Source organism: Melozone crissalis, unplaced genomic scaffold (assembly GCF_028551555.1).
Source record: "Melozone crissalis strain CALT ecotype California unplaced genomic scaffold, PUWL_Pcris_2 ptg000016l_1, whole genome shotgun sequence".
Taxonomy (NCBI): Eukaryota; Metazoa; Chordata; class Aves; order Passeriformes; family Passerellidae; genus Melozone; species Melozone crissalis.
Window position 1 is genome coordinate 2,933,193 of NW_026535794.1, and position 18,664 is coordinate 2,951,856.

Below are 18,664 nucleotides of genomic sequence, written 5' to 3' on the forward strand. Positions count from 1 at the left end.
TCATTTAGTCTCAAAAGCCAAGAGAAGGAAAAGTCTCTGTCATTTTGGTGATCTCCACAGCACATGGTGTCCCAGGGGTGCTTTGCCAATGAACAGTGCAAGGGCTACTGCTCTGTCAGAGTGCCAAGCAAAGCAGCTGAGCTGCCCCATGAGTGAGGAGAGCTTGAGCCACTGCATTTGCGTGGCACCAGAGGAGCCCAGAGCTTCCAGATGCTCCATCCAGCCCCTGGATGGGGAGCAGTGCCCATAGGGACCACAGCACTTCTGCTTCACCCACTTTCCCTTCTGCTTCTCAAACTCCCCTGTTACCTCTCTCCAGATGGGGTTTGGGGACAATGTCAGGGACCCCTTGTCCCCTGTCACTGCTCCCCTGGGTGTTGCCACCCTGATCTATCCAGACTGCCACCACAGCCTGTCCCAGCCCCTGGTGCTTGGACCTCTTCTCATGCAGGATGGAGAGTGACATTAACTCCCTTCTATTCCTCACCTTTGCTCTTCCCTAGAGCATCCCATCAGAAGTTTTCCACAGTCCCAAGTCTTCCTCTGTCTGGGATCATAATCTTCATTTTTTAGCTTCCCAGCTGCTCTCCCTTCTGTCCCTTTCCACGATCCCTACAGTGACCTGACCCTAGGAGTGAAGGCCACATCACAGCATCAGCTAAATATTTATTCTGGCTTTGTTTTTTTAAGGAAAGCTCCCAACCTTAGCATTTTGGAAAAACACTGCAGCAATGTTGGGAAGAAAAATAACAGCAGTGATCAACTCAAAGCCCTTCTCAGTCCTGTAACCTTATGTAGTAATAAAATAAACGTGATGAGTGCTTTCTCTTAAATTAATCATTTTATTTGTAAACTCTAGGCAAGTTCCAGACTTAATAGATTTTCAGGATGAAAAGGGACCATTTAAGGTTCAGGAGCATTTGGGGTGAATAACGCCTTGAAATAAAAGTCAGCAAACTCAGAACCTTGAACTTCAAAGCTGCACTGGGTAATAAGGATTGACCATCAGCCCTCTGTGCTCTGCTGTTCAGGACATGCTCTCACTCTGTTGTGCTTCAAAGCTAATATTTATCTTACAGGTGGTATCCATGGATCATTTTTATCTTGTCAAACTGGATCTTGGAAGGCAAATACCTTTACCACTGTTCTGCTGAGCCCTCTTTTTATCTCTTTCTGAGTGTTACTGGTCTGGACTGTTCTGCTCAAACTGTCTCAAATCAGCTGATGATCAAACTGATCGCTAACCAAGGCTCTGCCCCTTGGGGAGCCACAGTTCCCTGCTCAGCAGGTCCATGTGCCACAGCTCATCATGACAGAGAACAACTCAGCTCAAAGGTGTCCAGTCCTTCCTGTTTTTCTCCTGGTAGGAAACAAGATTGTCCTGGTTAAATCGTCTGGCAGATGGTAAGAGCCAGGAGAAGCAAAGCCATCCCTTGGCAGTCCTTCTGGCCTGATGGATGAGCATGGAATTCCATCCATGGAAAGCCCATGCCAGGGAGGAGGAGAATCTCTCCTCAAGTTTTAGTTTGCATTTTTTAAGGCACAACATTGAGAAATCTGATCCTTTGTTTGCTACTGCCTCACATACTCCAGATGGGAACTGGGTTTCTTCCACTAGTGCAAATCCAGGACAATTCTTTCGTAATAATTCCACTTGCAACAAAAACAGATCCCACATGTACTTTTCCAATCCCAGTATGGAAAGTCCTCATCTCAAGGCTGTTGCTAGGATGAACTATCTGGTTACACAGTGCTGTGGGCTCACACCAACTCCAGCATGGGCAGGATAGGATGTAAATAATGTAAATATTTATGATGCATTTGTGATGCTCAACATTTCTATCTCAGCTGCGTATCTGCTGCAAGATGGGCTCGTCTGGGAGTCCTGGATGGAAAAGAAAGCACCTCTCCTGAAAATGGCCTGAGGGATCTTCCACAAATATGCCCTGAAGCGTTTCTTCACAAAAGCATAGAGCAAGGGGTTGAGACAGCAGTGGACAAAGGACAAGCTCTCTGTGACCTGCAGGGCATAGTCCAGTTTCCTGCTGCTTTCACAGCTCCTGATCACACCGACATCTTGCAGGGAGTGGAGGATGAGCACAACGTTGTAAGGACACCAGAGCACAAAGAAGACCCCCACCAGAGCAAGGACTAAGCAGAGAGCTCTCCTGGAGCCAGGTATCTGGGAGGTGTTGAGCACACAGGCGATGCGGGAGTAGCAGAAGGTCATGAAGAGGAGGGGGAAAAGGAATCCCAGGACGTTTTGAATCACCCGAAAGACAACTTTCCAAAATAAGTGTTCCTGGCCATAATCCTGGGTGCATATGATGGTTTTGTTGTGAATTTGCCTTGTGCTGGTGAAAAGGCCATCAGGAATGGAGAGAGCTATGGAAAGGACCCACATCACCAACAAGAGGAGGATGGAATTCCTCCACAGCATGGAGCTGTGAGGAGACCAAGCATGAACTATCTGCAGGTACATGTCCAGGCTCATGCAGCTCACAAAGAAGATGCCACTGTAGAAGTTCAGAGTGTACATGGCATTCAAGAATGGGCACAAGATGTCCCAGGTGACCCACTGAGAAATGAACAGAGCCCAGAAAGGAAGGGTCAGTAGCAGGAAGAAGTCTGAAACCACCAGGTTCAGCAGATACAGCTCAGTCATCTTCTTTTTCTTCCTGATGTACATGAGGAGGACAGCAAACAGGAGAGCATTCCCAGCCATTCCAACCAGGAAGATGATGGTGTAAAACGATGGCAAGAACACCCTGCTGAAGGAGAGCACCTCCTCTTTGGTGCACAGGCCATATAGCCCATAATCCTCCTCATCCAGGTACTCATATGGGTACTCACTCGAATTGGCAGCATCCAGCCACGAGTCTGTGGTTGTTGCTGTCACTCCTGAGCTTGTGTTTGACCAGGGGCTGCCTAGGAGCAAGGAAAAGGGATCAAATGTTGTTCCAAGGAAGGAAACAGCCCATCACAGAGGAAATGTGAAACACATGTTTGAAACACACAGATGTTTAGTTCATAGAATCATGGAATGGTTTGGCCTGGAAGGGAACATCAAGGTCATCTCGTTCCACCCCCTGCCATGGGCAAACACCTTCCACTATCCCAGGTTGCCCCTAGCTCTGTCCAACTTGGCCTTGGACACTGCCAGGGATCCAGGGGCAGCCACAGCTTCTCTGAGAACCTGTGCCAGGGCCACACAGTAAAGAACTTCCTCCTAATATCTGGTCCAAACCCACCCTCTTTCAGTTGGAAGCCATTCCCCCTTGTCCTGTCCCTCCATGCTCCTGTAAAAAGCCCCTCTTTGTCTTTCTTGTAGGCTCCATTCAAGTACTGGTATTTCATGGGTTTAAATTTCTGCCACTGTCTGGTATTTCCTGTCCTGAACAACTTGGCCTTTGCCTAAGCACAGGGACAGCTGTCTACATGTACATATTAAAAAAAAAAACAAAACCAAAACCTCAAATTAATTCTGCTTTCCTTACTCAGCTACATAAAACTTAAAAATGAATGAGCACGGTTTCCTCTGACATAAGTCACTACTTCCTCCTGGCACCACCACAAGCTTTTAGTGAAATTTCTGCTCCAAATTACAGGAAATCCACCACCACAGATCACTGTGAGCTGCTTATATTAACCTGGGTCACTGCTGAGAAAGCAACATCTCAGTTCTTGGTAAAGAAGAACCTGCCATCAGCACCTTTATGTCAGTGGGGCTGTTCCCAGAGGGGAAATGCTGAACATCTCCCTGCTCCTGGAGGACACAGAGCCCTCTCCATGCCAACTCTAGGACATGGATTCTGGTAAAAGGCCTTTGAAAATGGAAAATATAGATTTCATAGGATCCCAGAATGGTTTGGGTTGAAGAGACCTCAAAGAACATCTTGTTCCAACCCTTCTGCCCTGGGCAGAGACACCTTCCATTATCCCAGGCTGCTCAAAGACTCATCCAAGGTGAGGACATGTAGGCACCAGAATCCAGTCCTGAATTTTGGTGAGAGGGAGAGATTCAGCTGGAAGAACATTGCTGGAATCACTTCTGCATGAGACAAGGCATGAGACAACCCCTGCAGTGGTCACTCTCTGGAACTGTGGGCGTCACAGATGGCTACAGCCCAGATTTCAGGAAATGGTGAGTGATTGGGAGCCTCCTATTTTTGGGATTTTCAAGCAAAAAAAGCTGTAACCGAGGAGTCCATTTCACAGTAGGAGATGGGATTTACCTGGTGCTGTTGGCACTTTGAAGGTTAATGAGTAGTTTAATAATCGAGGTTAATCTTTTAGCAGCAAAACAAAAGACAGTTTTGCAAAAAATTGTGTAAACACCCCTGTGCCCTTAAAGCAGACATTTTTTTCAGCCATGGCCAAAGCTACCTATCTTTTCCCTGGAGCTCATTTTCCAGCAATCCCAAAGGGGCCTGGCTGTGTAGCTCCAGTCTCTCCTCGAGGATCTGTTTGTCCCTGCAAGGGACAAAAGAGATGTGCAGGGTTTAGGGATGGCTCCCTCCCCACACGCGCCCAGGAAAAGGGGTGCCCCTGCACCCCAGAGCTCAGAGTGGGTGTGCAGCTCTAAGGGGTGAAGCTCTGGACGTACCTGCTGTGGTCCCATGACTGAAAAGGCTTAAATACCCATTCCAGGCAGTTGCAGACAGCTGAAAAACAAAGAAAAATGGGTTTGAGCTGGACTGAAATGTTTTTGTGCTGTCTCACAAGTTCTTTGGCAAGTGCTGTAGAGCACTTCAGACAGATCAGTGGGAGAGCAGGGATCTGCCATGGGAAGGAGCCACAAAAAGACTTGTCTGGGAATGAGCTTTTAAAAATTTCTTTTCTGTGTCATATTTTGGAGGAAATTCACCCTCAGCTGTGACTGCAGACCGTTGAGAGGAAACCAAGGCTGCACACTCTGCTGATCACAGCAACACCCGAGACTCATGCACCCCTTCCCCCTCACACCCCCTCTGCCCACACCAGCACAAACCACTCCCAAAATTTGCATTTGGGGTTTCTCCCAGCCCACTGAGATGCCTTTTCTCCCTCTGCCACATCCTTCTCCCTCTTCCTCAGCCCAGCACTGGTGCCCACATCCCCACCCTGTACCTCAGAGTGGAAGGGAGGGCTGAGCTCAGTAATTAATCCCAGCCCCAAGCTGGCTACCCCTCAAAAACACAAGAGAGCCTTGCCAGGTTTCTTGTGTGGCCTTGTCTACAAGCAAGAAGCAGAAAAGGCACTTACAGGAGCTTCTCCTCTTTTCATCCTGCCAGAGGCTTGAACGAAGCTTTTAGCAACTTCTTTCGTTCGTGCAAGAGGACAGTCGGGAAATGTGAGCTCAGCATGACCGCCCTGGTTTTGTTTTGTTTTCCTGCTTTTTATCATTCCGTGGCAGCTGGAAGAATGCTCTCCGCCCTGTTTGAGCACAACATCTAGAGCAGCTGCCAGGGCTGAGCCCCTGCTCCAAGAAACCTTGTGTTTTCCAGGAAATCTGATGCTGCAGGATCCTCATCCCTGGCAGAGCAGAAATGGCAAAGGCATTTCTGATGGTTTATTGGAGGAGTTTTTGGGCATCAGCATGGGTGAGGTGTCATACTCCTGCTTGTTTCCTCATGTCACCAACCAACAGGGCCATGGGAACACCCTGGCTGTGCCAAGGCTTCCCCTGTGCCAATCCCAGTGCATTTTATTCACCCCAAACCAGCCTGGTAAAAACAAGAGACCAGAGCAGCAGTGATGGCCACAGCTCCACATCCACAGAGATTCACAGAGGATTCACAAAAAGAAATTTGTTATTTCTACCCATTGCCATGTTTGCCACCATCAGCTGCTGCTGCACTTAAAATATACACTGTAATACATATTTATTACTATAATACAATACATATATATTGCTATATTACTATAATACTATATATTAATATAATATACAAATATATATTACTATAATATGTGTGCAACACACACATTAACAGAGAGCAAGAAGCCACTCACAGAGCTGAGACACTGGACACACACACAAGGAAGCTGCAGGTGACAGAGGTTTTATTAGGCCAGCAATTAAAATGAAATAAGTTTTTGTTTTTAATTGAGTTTCTGCCCTGAAGCACAGAATTAAACGTGCCTCTGAGAGTCACTGAAGAAAGTGGCCTTCAGTGTAATTTATTACAAGATATTAACTCAATTTCAGGGCTGGTAATTGCATCGATTTTTTGTTTCCTTTCAGACTGCAGGGCCCTAATGGCTTTGGCAATTAAAGTAACCAGATTAGGGGTAATGGGCAGCACATTTAGAAAGATGCAGGCTTGTCTGAGCCACTTTATTTTGTGCTGCCCAAAGTGCCACATGTCAGTGGCAGTGACCCTGCAGGAGCAGCAGCTCTGCCTTCCCCCAGCTCGGAGATGGGGAGGTACAAACAGCACACAGGAGCACTGGGCTTAGGGACAAAAGGATTTGTATTTGCTGGTTTTCTCTGACAAGTTCTCAGATTTGGGAGACGGTTTCAGGCATCTTTGGGATCCCAGTGGACTCTTCTTCCTCTTCCAGAATATGGTTTAGATCAGGAGCAATTTCTAGGCTGTGTTCAGCCATCAAAATCCTGGCACAGAGTGGGGGTAAAACGAGGTCTGCTTGAAGGCTGAAATATGGGAAACATAGTCAATGGCATAATTCAGCAGCAAGAAAATCAGGCTGAGGGAAAGCCAGAGAAGCTGTGGCTGTCCCGTTCCTGGAAGGAGTCTCAAGTTGGATGGGGCTTGGAGGAACCTGAGCTGGAACCTGCCCATGGTAGGGGGTGGAATGGGGTGAACACTTTAAGATCCCTTCCAACCCAAACCATTCCATGATTCTGACATCAGGTGGGAGCTCTTCAGCAAAAGGAAGAGCCCAAATTTCACATAATTTCAGAAATGTTTGTTGCTGGTTGGGGTTTATGTACAAATGACAAATGGGACAGGACTGCTGATGAAGTGTCTGAAGCTGTTTTATTTCCAGCATCAGTCTCATTACACAGTCATGACAATGGGAAGAGGCCAGCAGCTCACATCCCAGGCAGCAGACCAAGAACTTAATGTTGCAGCTCACTTTAAAAGTTTTTTGACCAATCACACAAAGCAAAAGCATATTGATAGTAGTTCTATTATAAGCACACGTACCTTTGGTTAAAACAATGCTTGCTTATTTCAAACACAATACTTGCTTGTAAGCTTTGAGATAGAATGCACAGAGCTCCATTATTAAGCTTAGAACTTCTTAGTATCTCTAGATATACTATTGGAGTAGATACTATGTATCTCTAGATGTATAATAGTAGATGTACTTTTTTGTAGCTTAGGGAGTTACAAAAGCTTAGCTTATTTTTGATAAGTGTTAACACACAGACCATTGTTCTATTTGTCTTTACTTTCTACTTCTTGTATAATTTTTCTGCTGACAAATCTTATGGCCACTGTTTTGCTCTAATCACAGTTCTGCTGTCTCTGAGGCCTGCCTTTTGCAGCTTTCTCAAAACCCTCTGATTTTAAGGATTCCCACAGTGTTTAGGTGGGAAGGGACCTTAAAGACCATCTCATCTCATCTCATAGGGAAGATGTGTGCTGATGTCTTTACAAACAATTCCAGGGGGAGGGGATGGCTGTTAATGGCTTTGATATGGGGTTTAATGTCTGTACCAACTTCAACCGAGGGTTTGTTCCAGAGCCCGGGCAGTTTGACTCCTGAAACAGCCAAATGGGGCCGCACAACCCTGAGTTTCTAAACTTTGGGGTAAAATGACAGGTTGGAGGGGGGAACATGAGGTAGGTGGTTCGGGAAGGCGGCACCTCCCTGGTACCCCGGCCAGAGGGGGCAGGCAGAGGGCAGCGAGCGGCGAGTTTGGGATAAAGGAGGCTGCGCCCTCCGGAACCGAGAGAAAGAGAGAGAGAGAGAGAAAACCCCGCGGGGATGAGCCCCAGGGCCGCTCTCCTTTACTGAATGAGGCTGCAGGATCCTCTGTCTCCTGTAGGGACACTGCCTCTTCTCAGAGGGATTTTCCGTACAATCCCACCCCTGCCATGGCAGGGACACCTTCCACTGTCCCAGGCTGCTCCCAGCCCCGTCCAGCCTGGCCGTGGGCACTGCCAGGCATCCAGGGACAGCGTCTCTGGGCACCCTGTGCAAGGGCCTCACCAACTCCCAGGGAACAACTTCTTCCCACTATCTAATCTAAAGCTCTTCCCTTTTTCTTTAAAACTGTTCGCCCTTGTCCTGTCGCTCCGTGGTGTTGCCAACAGTCACCATCTGACTCCGCGTCACAGTGTCACAACACAGGACGTTTTGCAGCGAAAAGCAGACAAGCCGCAGAACCACCAGCAGCCGTTTTTCCGCCCTGTTGCCGGAGTCGATGTTTTGCTGTTTTGGGGTTAATCCAGACTCGGAGCCCCCGCCCGGCCCTCGGTACCGCGAACCCGGGGCTGAGGCTGAGGCCGGGACCGAGGCCGGGGCTGAGGCAGGGCCGGGCCCCGCAGCGCCCCCTGCCGGCCGCCACCGCCTCCCCGCCGCAATGCGGAGCGCCGCGCGCTGACGTCACCGCCCGCCCCGCCCCCGCGTCCGTATAAGGAAGCGGTGGTGGCAGCCCCGCTCCGGATTGGCTGTTGTTGGGCGCGCGGGCGCGGGGCACGCTGGGAGTTGTGGTCCCGGTGGAGGGGCGGGGCGGAAGCCGCCAATAAGAGGTAGGGGCGGGCCCGGGCGCGGCAGACGCCGGCCGGTGTCGGATCAGCGCGGTGAGAGCCGGGTCTGGGGCGGGCGGGACTGCCGCGGGCACAGCCCGAGTTCTGCAGGGCCCTGCGGGTGCCTGGGGCTGGAGCCAGGAAGGGCTCCCATGTGGGGAGAAGGTGACTGGGGCAGGAGCGGAGCAGAGGCCCCGTGTGGGGACGTGGAACACAAGGCCGGGGTGCGGTGATGGTGCCCGGGGCCGCGGTGGGGAACAGTCCCCATGTGAGGTGCGGGGGCGGGGGCTGGAGTGGGAAAGGATCCCCACGTGGAGCTGGGCTGGCGGAAAGTAGCATGGGGGTACCCAGGGCCTTCTTCCCCTTGCCGGGCGGGATGCTGGGAGCTGTCACGTTCCCACCCACGGTCCTCCCTCCGTGTCCCTCCCCGCGGGTGACACCGGGCACACAGGTGCCCTGACCTCCCTGCTCGGTTCGGCAAGGTCAGGGCAGCCGGGCCGTGTGTTCCACCCGGTTTCTTCTGCCCTGTGCCCATCTTGGTCTGAGCTGAAGGTCACAGAAATTTCCCGTGGTGGATGAATTGTTTCACTTTTAATATAATTTTCTTATGTAAATCTCACCTCTGGCTGTCTCCTCCTCTGCTGAGTGATGGACAGCTCTTGTTACCTTCTCTGAATGAGTCAGGCTAAAATTATAGTTTACATTCAGCAAATAAGAGTGGTTATAGCACGGGCCAAATCCAGAGAGATAGAGAAACCAAATCCTTTTGTCTTGCAGAGGAAATGGTTTGGGAACCAGTCAGTCTGCTCACATGGGTGTGCTCAAAATGCTGCATAACCAGGGAGCACGGCCACCTTTAAAATGTCTCTTCTGCCTAAGGTTACTGGCACCTGCTTAATGAAATTCCTCTTGGTTTATTCTGAGAGCTTGGAGCCTTTCTAAGTGCCCCTGAGCTGTGTTTTGCTGTTGGTGATAAAGCTGAACAATAGCAGTAGAGATTTTTCTAGCAGGGCTCTCTGTGGTGTCACTGGCAGAAATTGTCATTAACTGAGTGATGCTTATGCCGAGCACTGAGGAGGGAACAGGTCTTGGTGTAATCCTTGCAATTCCCAGCACAAAAAGCTGGGAAGTTCTGGAGGATGGTCTCACTTTGGTGATGATGGTTCTGAGTGGAGGCCTTCTCAAGCTGTTGCTGCTTTTTATTTTCCTTGGGGGAAGGTGAGAAATCACCTGTGGATGACTTCTCCTTCTGATGTGACCCCTCACAAGTCTGCACTTACTGAGGGCTTCAGGACTTGCTCAAATGCTTGGCGGTGGCTCTTTTCCATCCCTGTGTTCACCACCAGGAATTGGGAATTATGTAGATGTGGGATAGGCTGTGGTGACTGAGGAGCTGCCAGGCAGGGCTGACCTTGTGCAGCAGCTCATGCTTCCCAACCCAGCTGCTGTGGCTGCTGCTCTTGGCAGGGAATGAGGGGGAGAAGTGAACTTGGCTGAGGTCAGAAGTGCCATAAAGGAGCAGCCTGCAAAAGCCAAGCGGAGTGGTGAGGTGTGGAATTCCTAAAAAGAAAGGCAGGCAGTGACCAAAGCTTTCTGTGGCTGCCTGTGAGCATGGGGAGGTCACTGCCATCTCTGGACAGCAGAAATTTGTTGTTCTCCTACTTTTTTTTTTTGTTTTGTTTCATTCTTATCACTCCTGGTAAGCACAGTCCTGTTTCCCAAGGCTTCACTTGAATTAAACCATCGGTGCCTGTTCTTATATCTCACTACCTGGATATTTGTACCTGGAAATAAGGGATTTTCTTTTCCTAAATATTCTCTTTATTCGGGGTTTCCAAAACCTGAAGGGAGTTTTTTTGTCTTCACAGCCACAATGTCACCCAGCCAGGAATCCGTTTACCCTGACTATGAGACAGAGACCAGCCAGACCTCAAAGCTGATAAAAAAGTTTAAGGAGACGCCGTTTGTGCCCATTGGTGAGTTCAAAAATGGAGAAATGTGTTTGCACAATCGATGTGGGAAACACCATTACTGTTCACCTTTTTTCTGTAAACAGGAAATTACTTAGAAATTACCTCCCTATAATAGTCGTTCTAAAAGAAAGAGGAAAATTAATGAGGTCTATTACCTTAAATTAAAAAATCATTCTTATACAAGTATAAGAAAAAAGCACAAACCAATAAACCCTGAAAGGCTTTTTAGGTGAGGCTAGAAAACATGTGAAGGTGAGGCTGTCAAGTGGTTAAGGAGTGTGTTGTGCAGCTGTTCTGGAGCAGAGTTTCTGGGAATTATGTGAACACTACAAAGTGACTTAAGAGCTATCAAAGTACAAACTAGAAGGATTTAAATGACAGCCTGCCTGGTAAATGTTTCAGCCCTCTGCTACCATCACTTGGTTTAAAATGCGTTTTTTAGTAACTTTTATGTTACTCCAGCTTGAGGAAGTTGTTCAGTTCTCAGCCTCTCTGTTGTGACTCCCAAAAAGCTTCTGAGGAGAGCAGGGAGACACGTTTTGATTTCCAGCCACCTTAAATGGAGAGCAGCAGGGTCACTCAGGGTGAACTGTTCCAGGCTTTTGCCAGCACATTTCCGTCACTGCTTCCGTGCTCGCTGCACTTTGTCTCCACCTTGCTGGGCTGTACCATGAACTCCAGGAGTTCCAGTTCCCCGAAGCAGACTGGCAGAGCTCACCTTTGACCTGTGTCAGAGCTGGGCCCTAAAACTGTTAATTGGGATTTAATGAGAGTGAATTAAGTGTTTACAGCGTTTTGGTGGCACTGGTAATGCTCTGGCTCAAGGAAGACAAACTGTCTGTGCTCTGCTCAGTAAAATATACACAGCACTTAAAACTTGGCATGCACCTATGAACTGTGCAAATAATCCTAAAAATGGAATGAAATGGATGGAATTGGAAAAGGTTGTGCATTTCTCTGTGTATTCTGAGAAAGCATCAGTGTTGGAGCTGGCAAAGCTGGGCTGGTTGCTCTGCTGAAGGACTATCAGTGAATTCTGGCCCTGGGAAAGAGAGCTGGTGGAGCCTCCCTCCTCCCAGCTTGGGGACAATAACGTGACTTGTCCTGTCCTGGTGGCACCTGGCCAAATGTGACAACACCCAAATAGCAACTGCAGCAGGCCAGGGGATACATGAGGGAGCATCCACACACTGAGGGTCTGAGCATCAGCTGGGTGGGGGTCTTGGCTGTGTGTGTACAGGGAAGGAGGTGTGAGGAGCCCTGGTTCTGTCTGAACAATATCCAGGGAATTCTCACACCTTGAACTATAATGCCAAAATCCTTTGGCATTTCAATGGTGATGGAAGTCTTTTGCTCTTCCCTGCACTGATGTCTGCATTGAATGAGGTGGCACTGGAGTGAAACCAGGGCTAGGATTTACCACTCCACAAAACCAGAGTGATTGATTAGACCAAAACAGGCTTATTTTAGGATGAGAGAGAATGGCCTCAAGTTGTGCCAGGGGAGGTTTAGACTGGATATTAGGAAAAATTTCTTCAAGGAAAGAGCTGCCCAGAGCAGTTGTAAAATCACCATTCACGCAGGTATTGAAAAACTGTATAGATGTGACACTTGGGGACATGGTTGTGGGGGTCCCAGTTGCTGGGGTTCCAGTTGTGGGTTTCCCTGGGTCTGGACTGAAGGCACTTGAGATGTTATTTCATGTTCACACTCAGGTGTTTATTATTTCTTATCAGTAAAACAGTCTCACTGCTGGGAGTTCTGCAGCTTTTCATCAGAAGGCACAAAATGGCCAACAATCTCTTGTTCCAAGGCCTTTTCAGACTAAACTATCCAATTTAGAACTGACACCTGGATTATTTTCCCTTTTAACCCAATAACTGATCCCACAGAGCTGCAATGGGGACTTTTCTGCCCAATTACAAAATGCCACCCAAACCCATGGAGAAGGAGGAAGAAGCAGCATGAAGAAGAAACCCAGGATGACACCCTGTGCCCTCCATCTTGCTGCCATCCACAACACACTAAAAATCCCAAACCCTCAATTTCTCACCCAGTGACACACCCACACTGCTCTCTATAATCTATTGCACACTTTTGTGGCTTCCAGTCTATCTTGAAGTCTGGGAAACTTTCTCCATGGATGAGGGTCAGAGTCAGTGCTGCCCTGGGGGTCAGGGCACCCCAGAGCAGACACAGAAATATTCCCACTGCCCTGGGTTTGCACACAGGGTTTAGGGGTGTGGGTTGTTTCCCCTTGGCAGTTGTGGGGGAATGGTTGCACTCAGTGATCTTCAGGGTCCTTTCCAGCCCAGACAGCTCAGTGGTTCACAGGCTGTTTTGTTTAGGTGGGTCCTTTCACTCCTGGTGCCCTGGATCTCCACTCAGAGGGATGCTCTGGTTGCCTTGCAGGGATGGCTGGCTTCACCGCCGTGGTGGCCTACGGGCTGTACAAGCTGAAGCACAGAGGTGACACGAAACTGTCCCTTCACCTGATCCACATGCGGGTGGCAGCCCAGGGCTTCGCTGTGGGAGCGCTGACGTGTGGTACGTATGGAACGGGAGCTGTGCTTGGGAATGGCAAACCATGGAGAGCCCCCTGGATCTCTCCAGTGGGTAACAGAGCTGGCATGGCTGGGTGGAAGCATCCACAATGTTTATTTCAGGATGTTTGTGCTCCTTACTGCTGCTCAGTCAGCCTTGCTGGAGTAATCTGATTTTATGTATTTAATTTCAGAGTAGCAGTTTTGATTATGTCTAGATGTGGAATGTGAGGTTCTGCATCTCTGCCTCTTACAGACCAAAAAAAGAAAACATTCATCTGACATTAAATATGTTGCTGTTTGTAAATTTAATGCATTGGAAGATCTACAGCTAGTGTAGACCATGGTATTACATATATATTTTTTTTTTAATTTTTTTTTTATATATACGTGTATACAATATATATACATATGTATATATATTATATATATACACACATGTATGCTATATATGTATATATTTTATATCTACACATGTATACACTATATACATATATATGTATATATTTTATATTTATACATGTATACAATATATACATATATGTATATATTTTATATATATACATGTATACAATATTTATGCATATGTGTATATATACACATAGTGTTATATGTCTATATATGTGTATATATATTTTTTTATATATATGTACGTATGTGTGTATATATATATGTATATATATATATATATATATGTATGTATGTATGTTTTCAGGACTGGACTTGTCTCTCTGCATGCACAGGGACACTGTGCCCCTGATCTGTACATCCCAGATCTCCTCTGTGTGTAAATGTCCATCCCATAAAACACTATTTGTACTGCATTCACAGCAGGAACATCAGAAAAGCTTGACTTTGGCCACAAAATCAACTAGAATTAGCTCAGGATTTGCAGTTTCATAAATTGTATGTTTTCATGCCCAGTTTCTCTGTATATGAAGAATTTTGTAGTGTTTATTAAAAAAATGCAGCTGAGGAGGAAGGGAAATTCTGCCTTGCTGAGGACTGTTCAGATTTTGAAACCCATAATTTCTAATTTAACACAATTCTTTAATTGTCCTGTTTTTTCCCTGTCTTGCAGGCGTGCTGTATTCCATGTTCCGGGAGTATGTGGTGAAGCCCAAGGAATAGTGGAAGCTGTCTGAAATCCCTGTCCTGGTGGTGGCCTGTGTACTGCAGCTCCCAAGCTCCTTCTGAGGGGTTCTTGAAGAAAACAAATAATACATGGCATTAGAGAATTTTTGTGTATGGTACACTGTGCTGAACCTGGCAGCCTCAGAATGGGACCTGTGGCTCTTGGGGTTTGGGTCTCTCTGATTGACACCACCACATCCCAGTTTTTAAGGGATATTGTGGAGTGCAATCCCTCTATCTTCCCCTTCAGCTCAGTCCTAAAACTGGTGATTTCTTCTGCTGTTGTTGCCCAAAACCATGATGTCTGAACTGGCTTCTGCCAGGAAAGCCTTGCTGTCATTTTCTATCCTCTGCCTCCAACTTTGTAATTTAGAAGCTTCCAGTAGCACTAAATGACTTCTGAAATATTGAGAGCTATAATAAACATCTATATTTTTTATTTAAAGCATAGAGATAAGTATGTCGCAGCTATTTAAATGTTATATTTATTCATTGTTAACGAAGACACAGGCTCCCTATTTTTGCTATATCAGACCCTTGGATTATGATATTTTGTAACTTTATTTACAGTGTCCTTCTGAGTAACATCTAAATGTAACATTTAAAATACAGATTGTGAAAACTGAACTTTAATTTGGTGGTTTAATGCTTTTAAAGTGTACAATCTAGCTGGTTTCTGCAGTACTGTTCCCCACAGAAAATTTTAAAACATTTAAATCTGAAAAGCCCCCCATCACCTTTGAGGTATTAAAATCCTTGTCTGTGAGTTATTTTACACTCAAGCTCCTTGTACTTCCAACAGCAGTCACAAAAATAAAAGCCAATTTCTAAAAAAGCACCTATTTTCCTGTCAGCTGACATTCCATGGTGACAGTCCCAGATGTTGCAAGGTACAAACTGCACCTACCTGTCTGTGACCTGTTGTACAGAGCAGGGGCAGATTAAACATGAATAAAAGTGAGCAGTGGAGGTAATAATTTGTATGGAGGAGGGGGAGATTAAACACGAATAAAAGTGAGCAGTGGAGGCAACTTCTGTGAGCTGTTGTACAGACCAGGGGCAGATTAAACACGAATAAAAGTGAGCAGTGGAGGTAATAATCTCTCTGGCCTGTTGTACGGAGCAGGGGCAGATTAAACACGAATAAAAGTGAGCAGTGGATGTAATAAATTTCTGTGGCCTGTTGTACGGAGCAGGGGGAGATTAAACATGAATAAAAAGTGAAAAATGGAGGTAACTGTCCGCCTATGGATTTGTTGGCAGGGAGCTCCCATCCCGCAGCAGAAGGATGGCGTGAGCTGAATAAAAATCCCCCGAGGAGGGAAAGGGAATTCCCAGCCTGGTGCTCTCCTTGACTCCCAGCTGCTCTCACCCTGCTGCCCTTGGCTGCTCCCACACAGATGAGGAGGGGCCCGACGCCTTTTTATTTTTCTATTCCTCCCACCGTGAAGGGAGGAGAAGGAGCCGCTCGTGGGGCCGGGATCGGTGGAGGAATTGCGGGATTGCGGGAATGGCGATAGGGAGCGGGGTGTGAGGGGGAGCCATCATGGCGGCGGCGCTGAGGGGAAGGGCACGCGCGTTGCCATGGGCACCGCACCGGGAGCCGCGGCCACAACTCCGGTGCCGCCGCTGCCCAGCAGGAACCGGGGCCAGCCGGGGACACCCTCCCGGTGCCCTCGGGAACGCGGCTCGGGTAGGCCGGGGGAGGTGCGGGAAGCGCGGGCAGGAGTTCCCGCCATGGGGGAACAGCGCGGCGCTGCCGGGACCTAGCAGGTCCTGGCAGGTCACAGGGGTGGTGGCAATTACAGCTACAGGTTTGCAGTTAAAATATATCAACGTAAACACAAGAAATTCTGCCTCAAAATGGGCGAGAAATTCTTTCTGCAGAGCGCTGGAAAGGGCTGGGCAAGGGAGTGCGAGGAGTGTCTTTTTCTGGGGACATCCCAAAGCTACCTGGGTGAGTTCCTGTGTCACCTGCTCCAGGTGACCCCACCTTGGAGCCCTCCCGGCTGGAGCCTGGCATGGTTTAGATGAGATATTCAGGAATATTTCATCAATATTCTCGAGATATTTCATCACTGGAAGTGTTGAGCCTTGTGAAAAAATGCGTATTTTTTGTTTGGCTTTTTGCAAATATTAAAATGAATATTATATGTGTTGTGTTAGAAAGTTATGCTGTATTAATTTTTTTAGTGGTGTGTTGAGTATAGTTTTAGGTTATAACAAAATGTTAAAATAGAAACTATGCTATGTAAGATACTTTTTAAAGAAAAGACTCACAGTGAGATAGCAGCCACAGGGCATCTAAATCTTTCAGATGTGAAAAACGCCAATCACTTGTTTTTAAAATTTTAAAAGTTTAACAGTAATAAAATGGTTATAAAATAGTAATAGAATTAGAGTAATAATAATTTGGACAATTTGAATTAGGACAATATGAGACAATAAATACAAATAGTTACAAATGTCTGGGTACCTTTTCATGGGCAGCATGAGCCCGAAAAAGGACACCCATTAACAGAGGATTAACCCTTAAGAACAACAGCCTGTTGTATATTCATACACCTCACACATGATGCATAAATTCCATTCAAACACAGGATTCTGTCTGGTCAGTGTCAACTTCCTCTGAATCCTGACAGCGCCTTTGAGGCAGGAAGAAGTTCATTTCTTCTGATAATGGAGCAATAAATTCTCTTTCTCTGAAAGATTCAGGTGTCCTGTGGCTGCTGTCACACTGCAAGTCCTTTCTTTAAAAAAAGTATCCTACATAGCATTGTTTCTATTTTAACATTCTGTTATAACCTAAAACTATATTTAACACACTATTTAATAGAATTAATACAGCATTACTTTCTAACACATATAATACTCATTTTAATATTTGCAAAAAGCCAATCATAAAATACACATTTTTCACACAGAGGAAGAGAATTTATTGCCCCATTATCAGGAGAAACAAACTTCTTCCTGCCTTGCTCAGCCCTGAAGATGCAGTTAGGATTAAGAGGAAGAAGTTGACACTGACCACACAGAATCCTTGTTTGAATGGAATTTATGCATCATGTATGAGATGTATGAATTTGGAACAGGCTGTTGTTTTTAAGGGTTAATCCTTTGTTAACGTGGGTCATTTTCAGGCTTATGTTGCCCAGAAAAAGATACCTGGACTGTAACTCTTTGTTTTTATTGTCTCATATTGTCCTAATTCAAATAGTCCAAATTATCATCACTCTAATTATATTACTATTTTTATAACCATTTTATTACTATTAAACTTCTAAAATTTTAAAAAACAAGTGATTGGTGTTTTTCACAAACCTTTCAGTGTGGAGCACTTCATCCCTGAGAGTGCTGAAATCCACATGGATGTGGCACTTGAGGACAAGGTTTGGTGGTGGCACTGGGTTAATGGTTGGACTGGAGCATCTGAGAGGGTTTTTCCATTGTAGCATTATGGGGTTGGAGCTGCACCTTGAGTACCATGCACATTTCTGGCCTATAGATAAGTGAATAACTCAATAAGTTATAAAATAATAAATTAATCAGCAATGCAGTCTTAGTAAAGAAAATTCTGAGAAAAATCATGAAGCCTAAAATAGTTACTCTGCTAAGAATTCTAGGATATTTTCAGAACAGAGAGAACTATTCTTTGAAGATGTTCTTGCTTATCTTTGCTATCTTTAAGGTCAGTAGCTAAACCCATCAAGAGATCCAATCTAATTATAAATTTAATTATCAACCCAAAGGTTACTGAACCCAGAAAAGCTGTCTAAATTTTATGTCCAGTTTGCTGAAGTAAATGGAATGGGCTCCTTATCTCTGTAGACTTTTTCCAAATCTCAGAATTGTCTTTAATCAATTAAAATTAATTTTCCAGCCTCACTGACTCAGTAATTCTTTGATCCCTCATGCCCAGGGCCCTGTGGGCTGTGCAGATTTTCTTTGCTCTTTGCACCTTGTCCAGGTGACTCTGCCCATAAAACACACAAAGGGACACTCTGCCTTTGGTGCATTAATCAGGATTATTGGATTTCCCTCAGTGTGGGAAAGGCCCTGTGATAATTACTCAGTGCAGGGCGTGCCTTTGGAGGGATTTATGTATTAGTTTTCCTAGAGCAAAGGTGCAGTAGGGGTTTTTTTGCCCACAAAAAATGTCAAACAGAAGGAGAAAGGGGCTGCAGTTTATCAGAAAACTGGCTTTAGTCATCCAAAGAAAATGTTTGGGTAGCAATATTAATATTTAAAAATATGTGTTCATAACATATTGTTATAATTAAATATACTTAATAATTAATATCTTATTATT

General features: G+C 46.2%; 3 protein-coding genes across 5 annotated transcripts in view; 2 read left to right on the top strand and 1 right to left on the bottom strand.

Annotated features, from left to right (window-relative positions):
• Positions 1-935: 935 nt before the first annotated feature.
• ACKR2 (atypical chemokine receptor 2) lies at positions 936-5,385 on the bottom strand. Its single transcript, XM_054274111.1, has 3 exons — positions 5,245-5,385; positions 4,607-4,664; positions 936-2,928 (listed from the first exon to the last, which is right to left on the bottom strand). The coding sequence occupies exons 1-3, from the start codon at positions 5,383-5,385 to the stop codon at positions 1,811-1,813; spliced, it is 1,317 nt and encodes a 438-aa protein (XP_054130086.1). The 3' UTR covers positions 936-1,810.
• A 3,316-nt stretch (positions 5,386-8,701) lies between these two features.
• HIGD1A (HIG1 hypoxia inducible domain family member 1A) lies at positions 8,702-15,005 on the top strand. The gene is made up of 4 exons (XM_054273861.1): positions 8,702-8,759; positions 10,574-10,681; positions 13,091-13,225; positions 14,303-15,005. The coding sequence occupies exons 2-4, from the start codon at positions 10,579-10,581 to the stop codon at positions 14,350-14,352; spliced, it is 288 nt and encodes a 95-aa protein (XP_054129836.1). The 5' UTR covers positions 8,702-8,759; positions 10,574-10,578; the 3' UTR covers positions 14,353-15,005.
• A 1,003-nt stretch (positions 15,006-16,008) lies between these two features.
• Positions 16,009-18,664, top strand: part of CCDC13 (coiled-coil domain containing 13) — a 29,483-nt gene continuing 26,827 nt past the window's right edge. For all 3 annotated transcript variants that reach the window (XM_054273917.1, XM_054273918.1, XM_054273920.1), the window contains exon 1: positions 16,009-16,048. The gene's annotated coding sequence lies outside the window, so the exon portion shown is untranslated. The remainder of the gene's footprint in view (positions 16,049-18,664) is intronic.

What these genes read in the sequence shown, in the direction of transcription:
- ACKR2 (XM_054274111.1), bottom strand. Translation starts at nt 5,385, where the DNA reads ATGATAAAAAGCAGGAAAACAAAACAAAACCAGGGCGGTCATGCTGAG. An exon ending in TGAAAAGAGGAGAAGCTCCT is followed by an intron (nt 4,665 to 5,244) that starts GTAAGTGCCTTT and finishes TTTGTTTTTCAG; the next exon opens with CTGTCTGCAACTGCCTGGAA. An exon ending in CAGTCATGGGACCACAGCAG is followed by an intron (nt 2,929 to 4,606) that starts GTACGTCCAGAG and finishes CCTTGCTCCTAG; the next exon opens with GCAGCCCCTGGTCAAACACA.
- HIGD1A (XM_054273861.1), top strand. Translation starts at nt 10,579, where the DNA reads ATGTCACCCAGCCAGGAATCCGTTTACCCTGACTATGAGACAGAGACC. An exon ending in GACGCCGTTTGTGCCCATTG is followed by an intron (nt 10,682 to 13,090) that starts GTGAGTTCAAAA and finishes GTTGCCTTGCAG; the next exon opens with GGATGGCTGGCTTCACCGCC. An exon ending in TGTGGGAGCGCTGACGTGTG is followed by an intron (nt 13,226 to 14,302) that starts GTACGTATGGAA and finishes CCTGTCTTGCAG; the next exon opens with GCGTGCTGTATTCCATGTTC.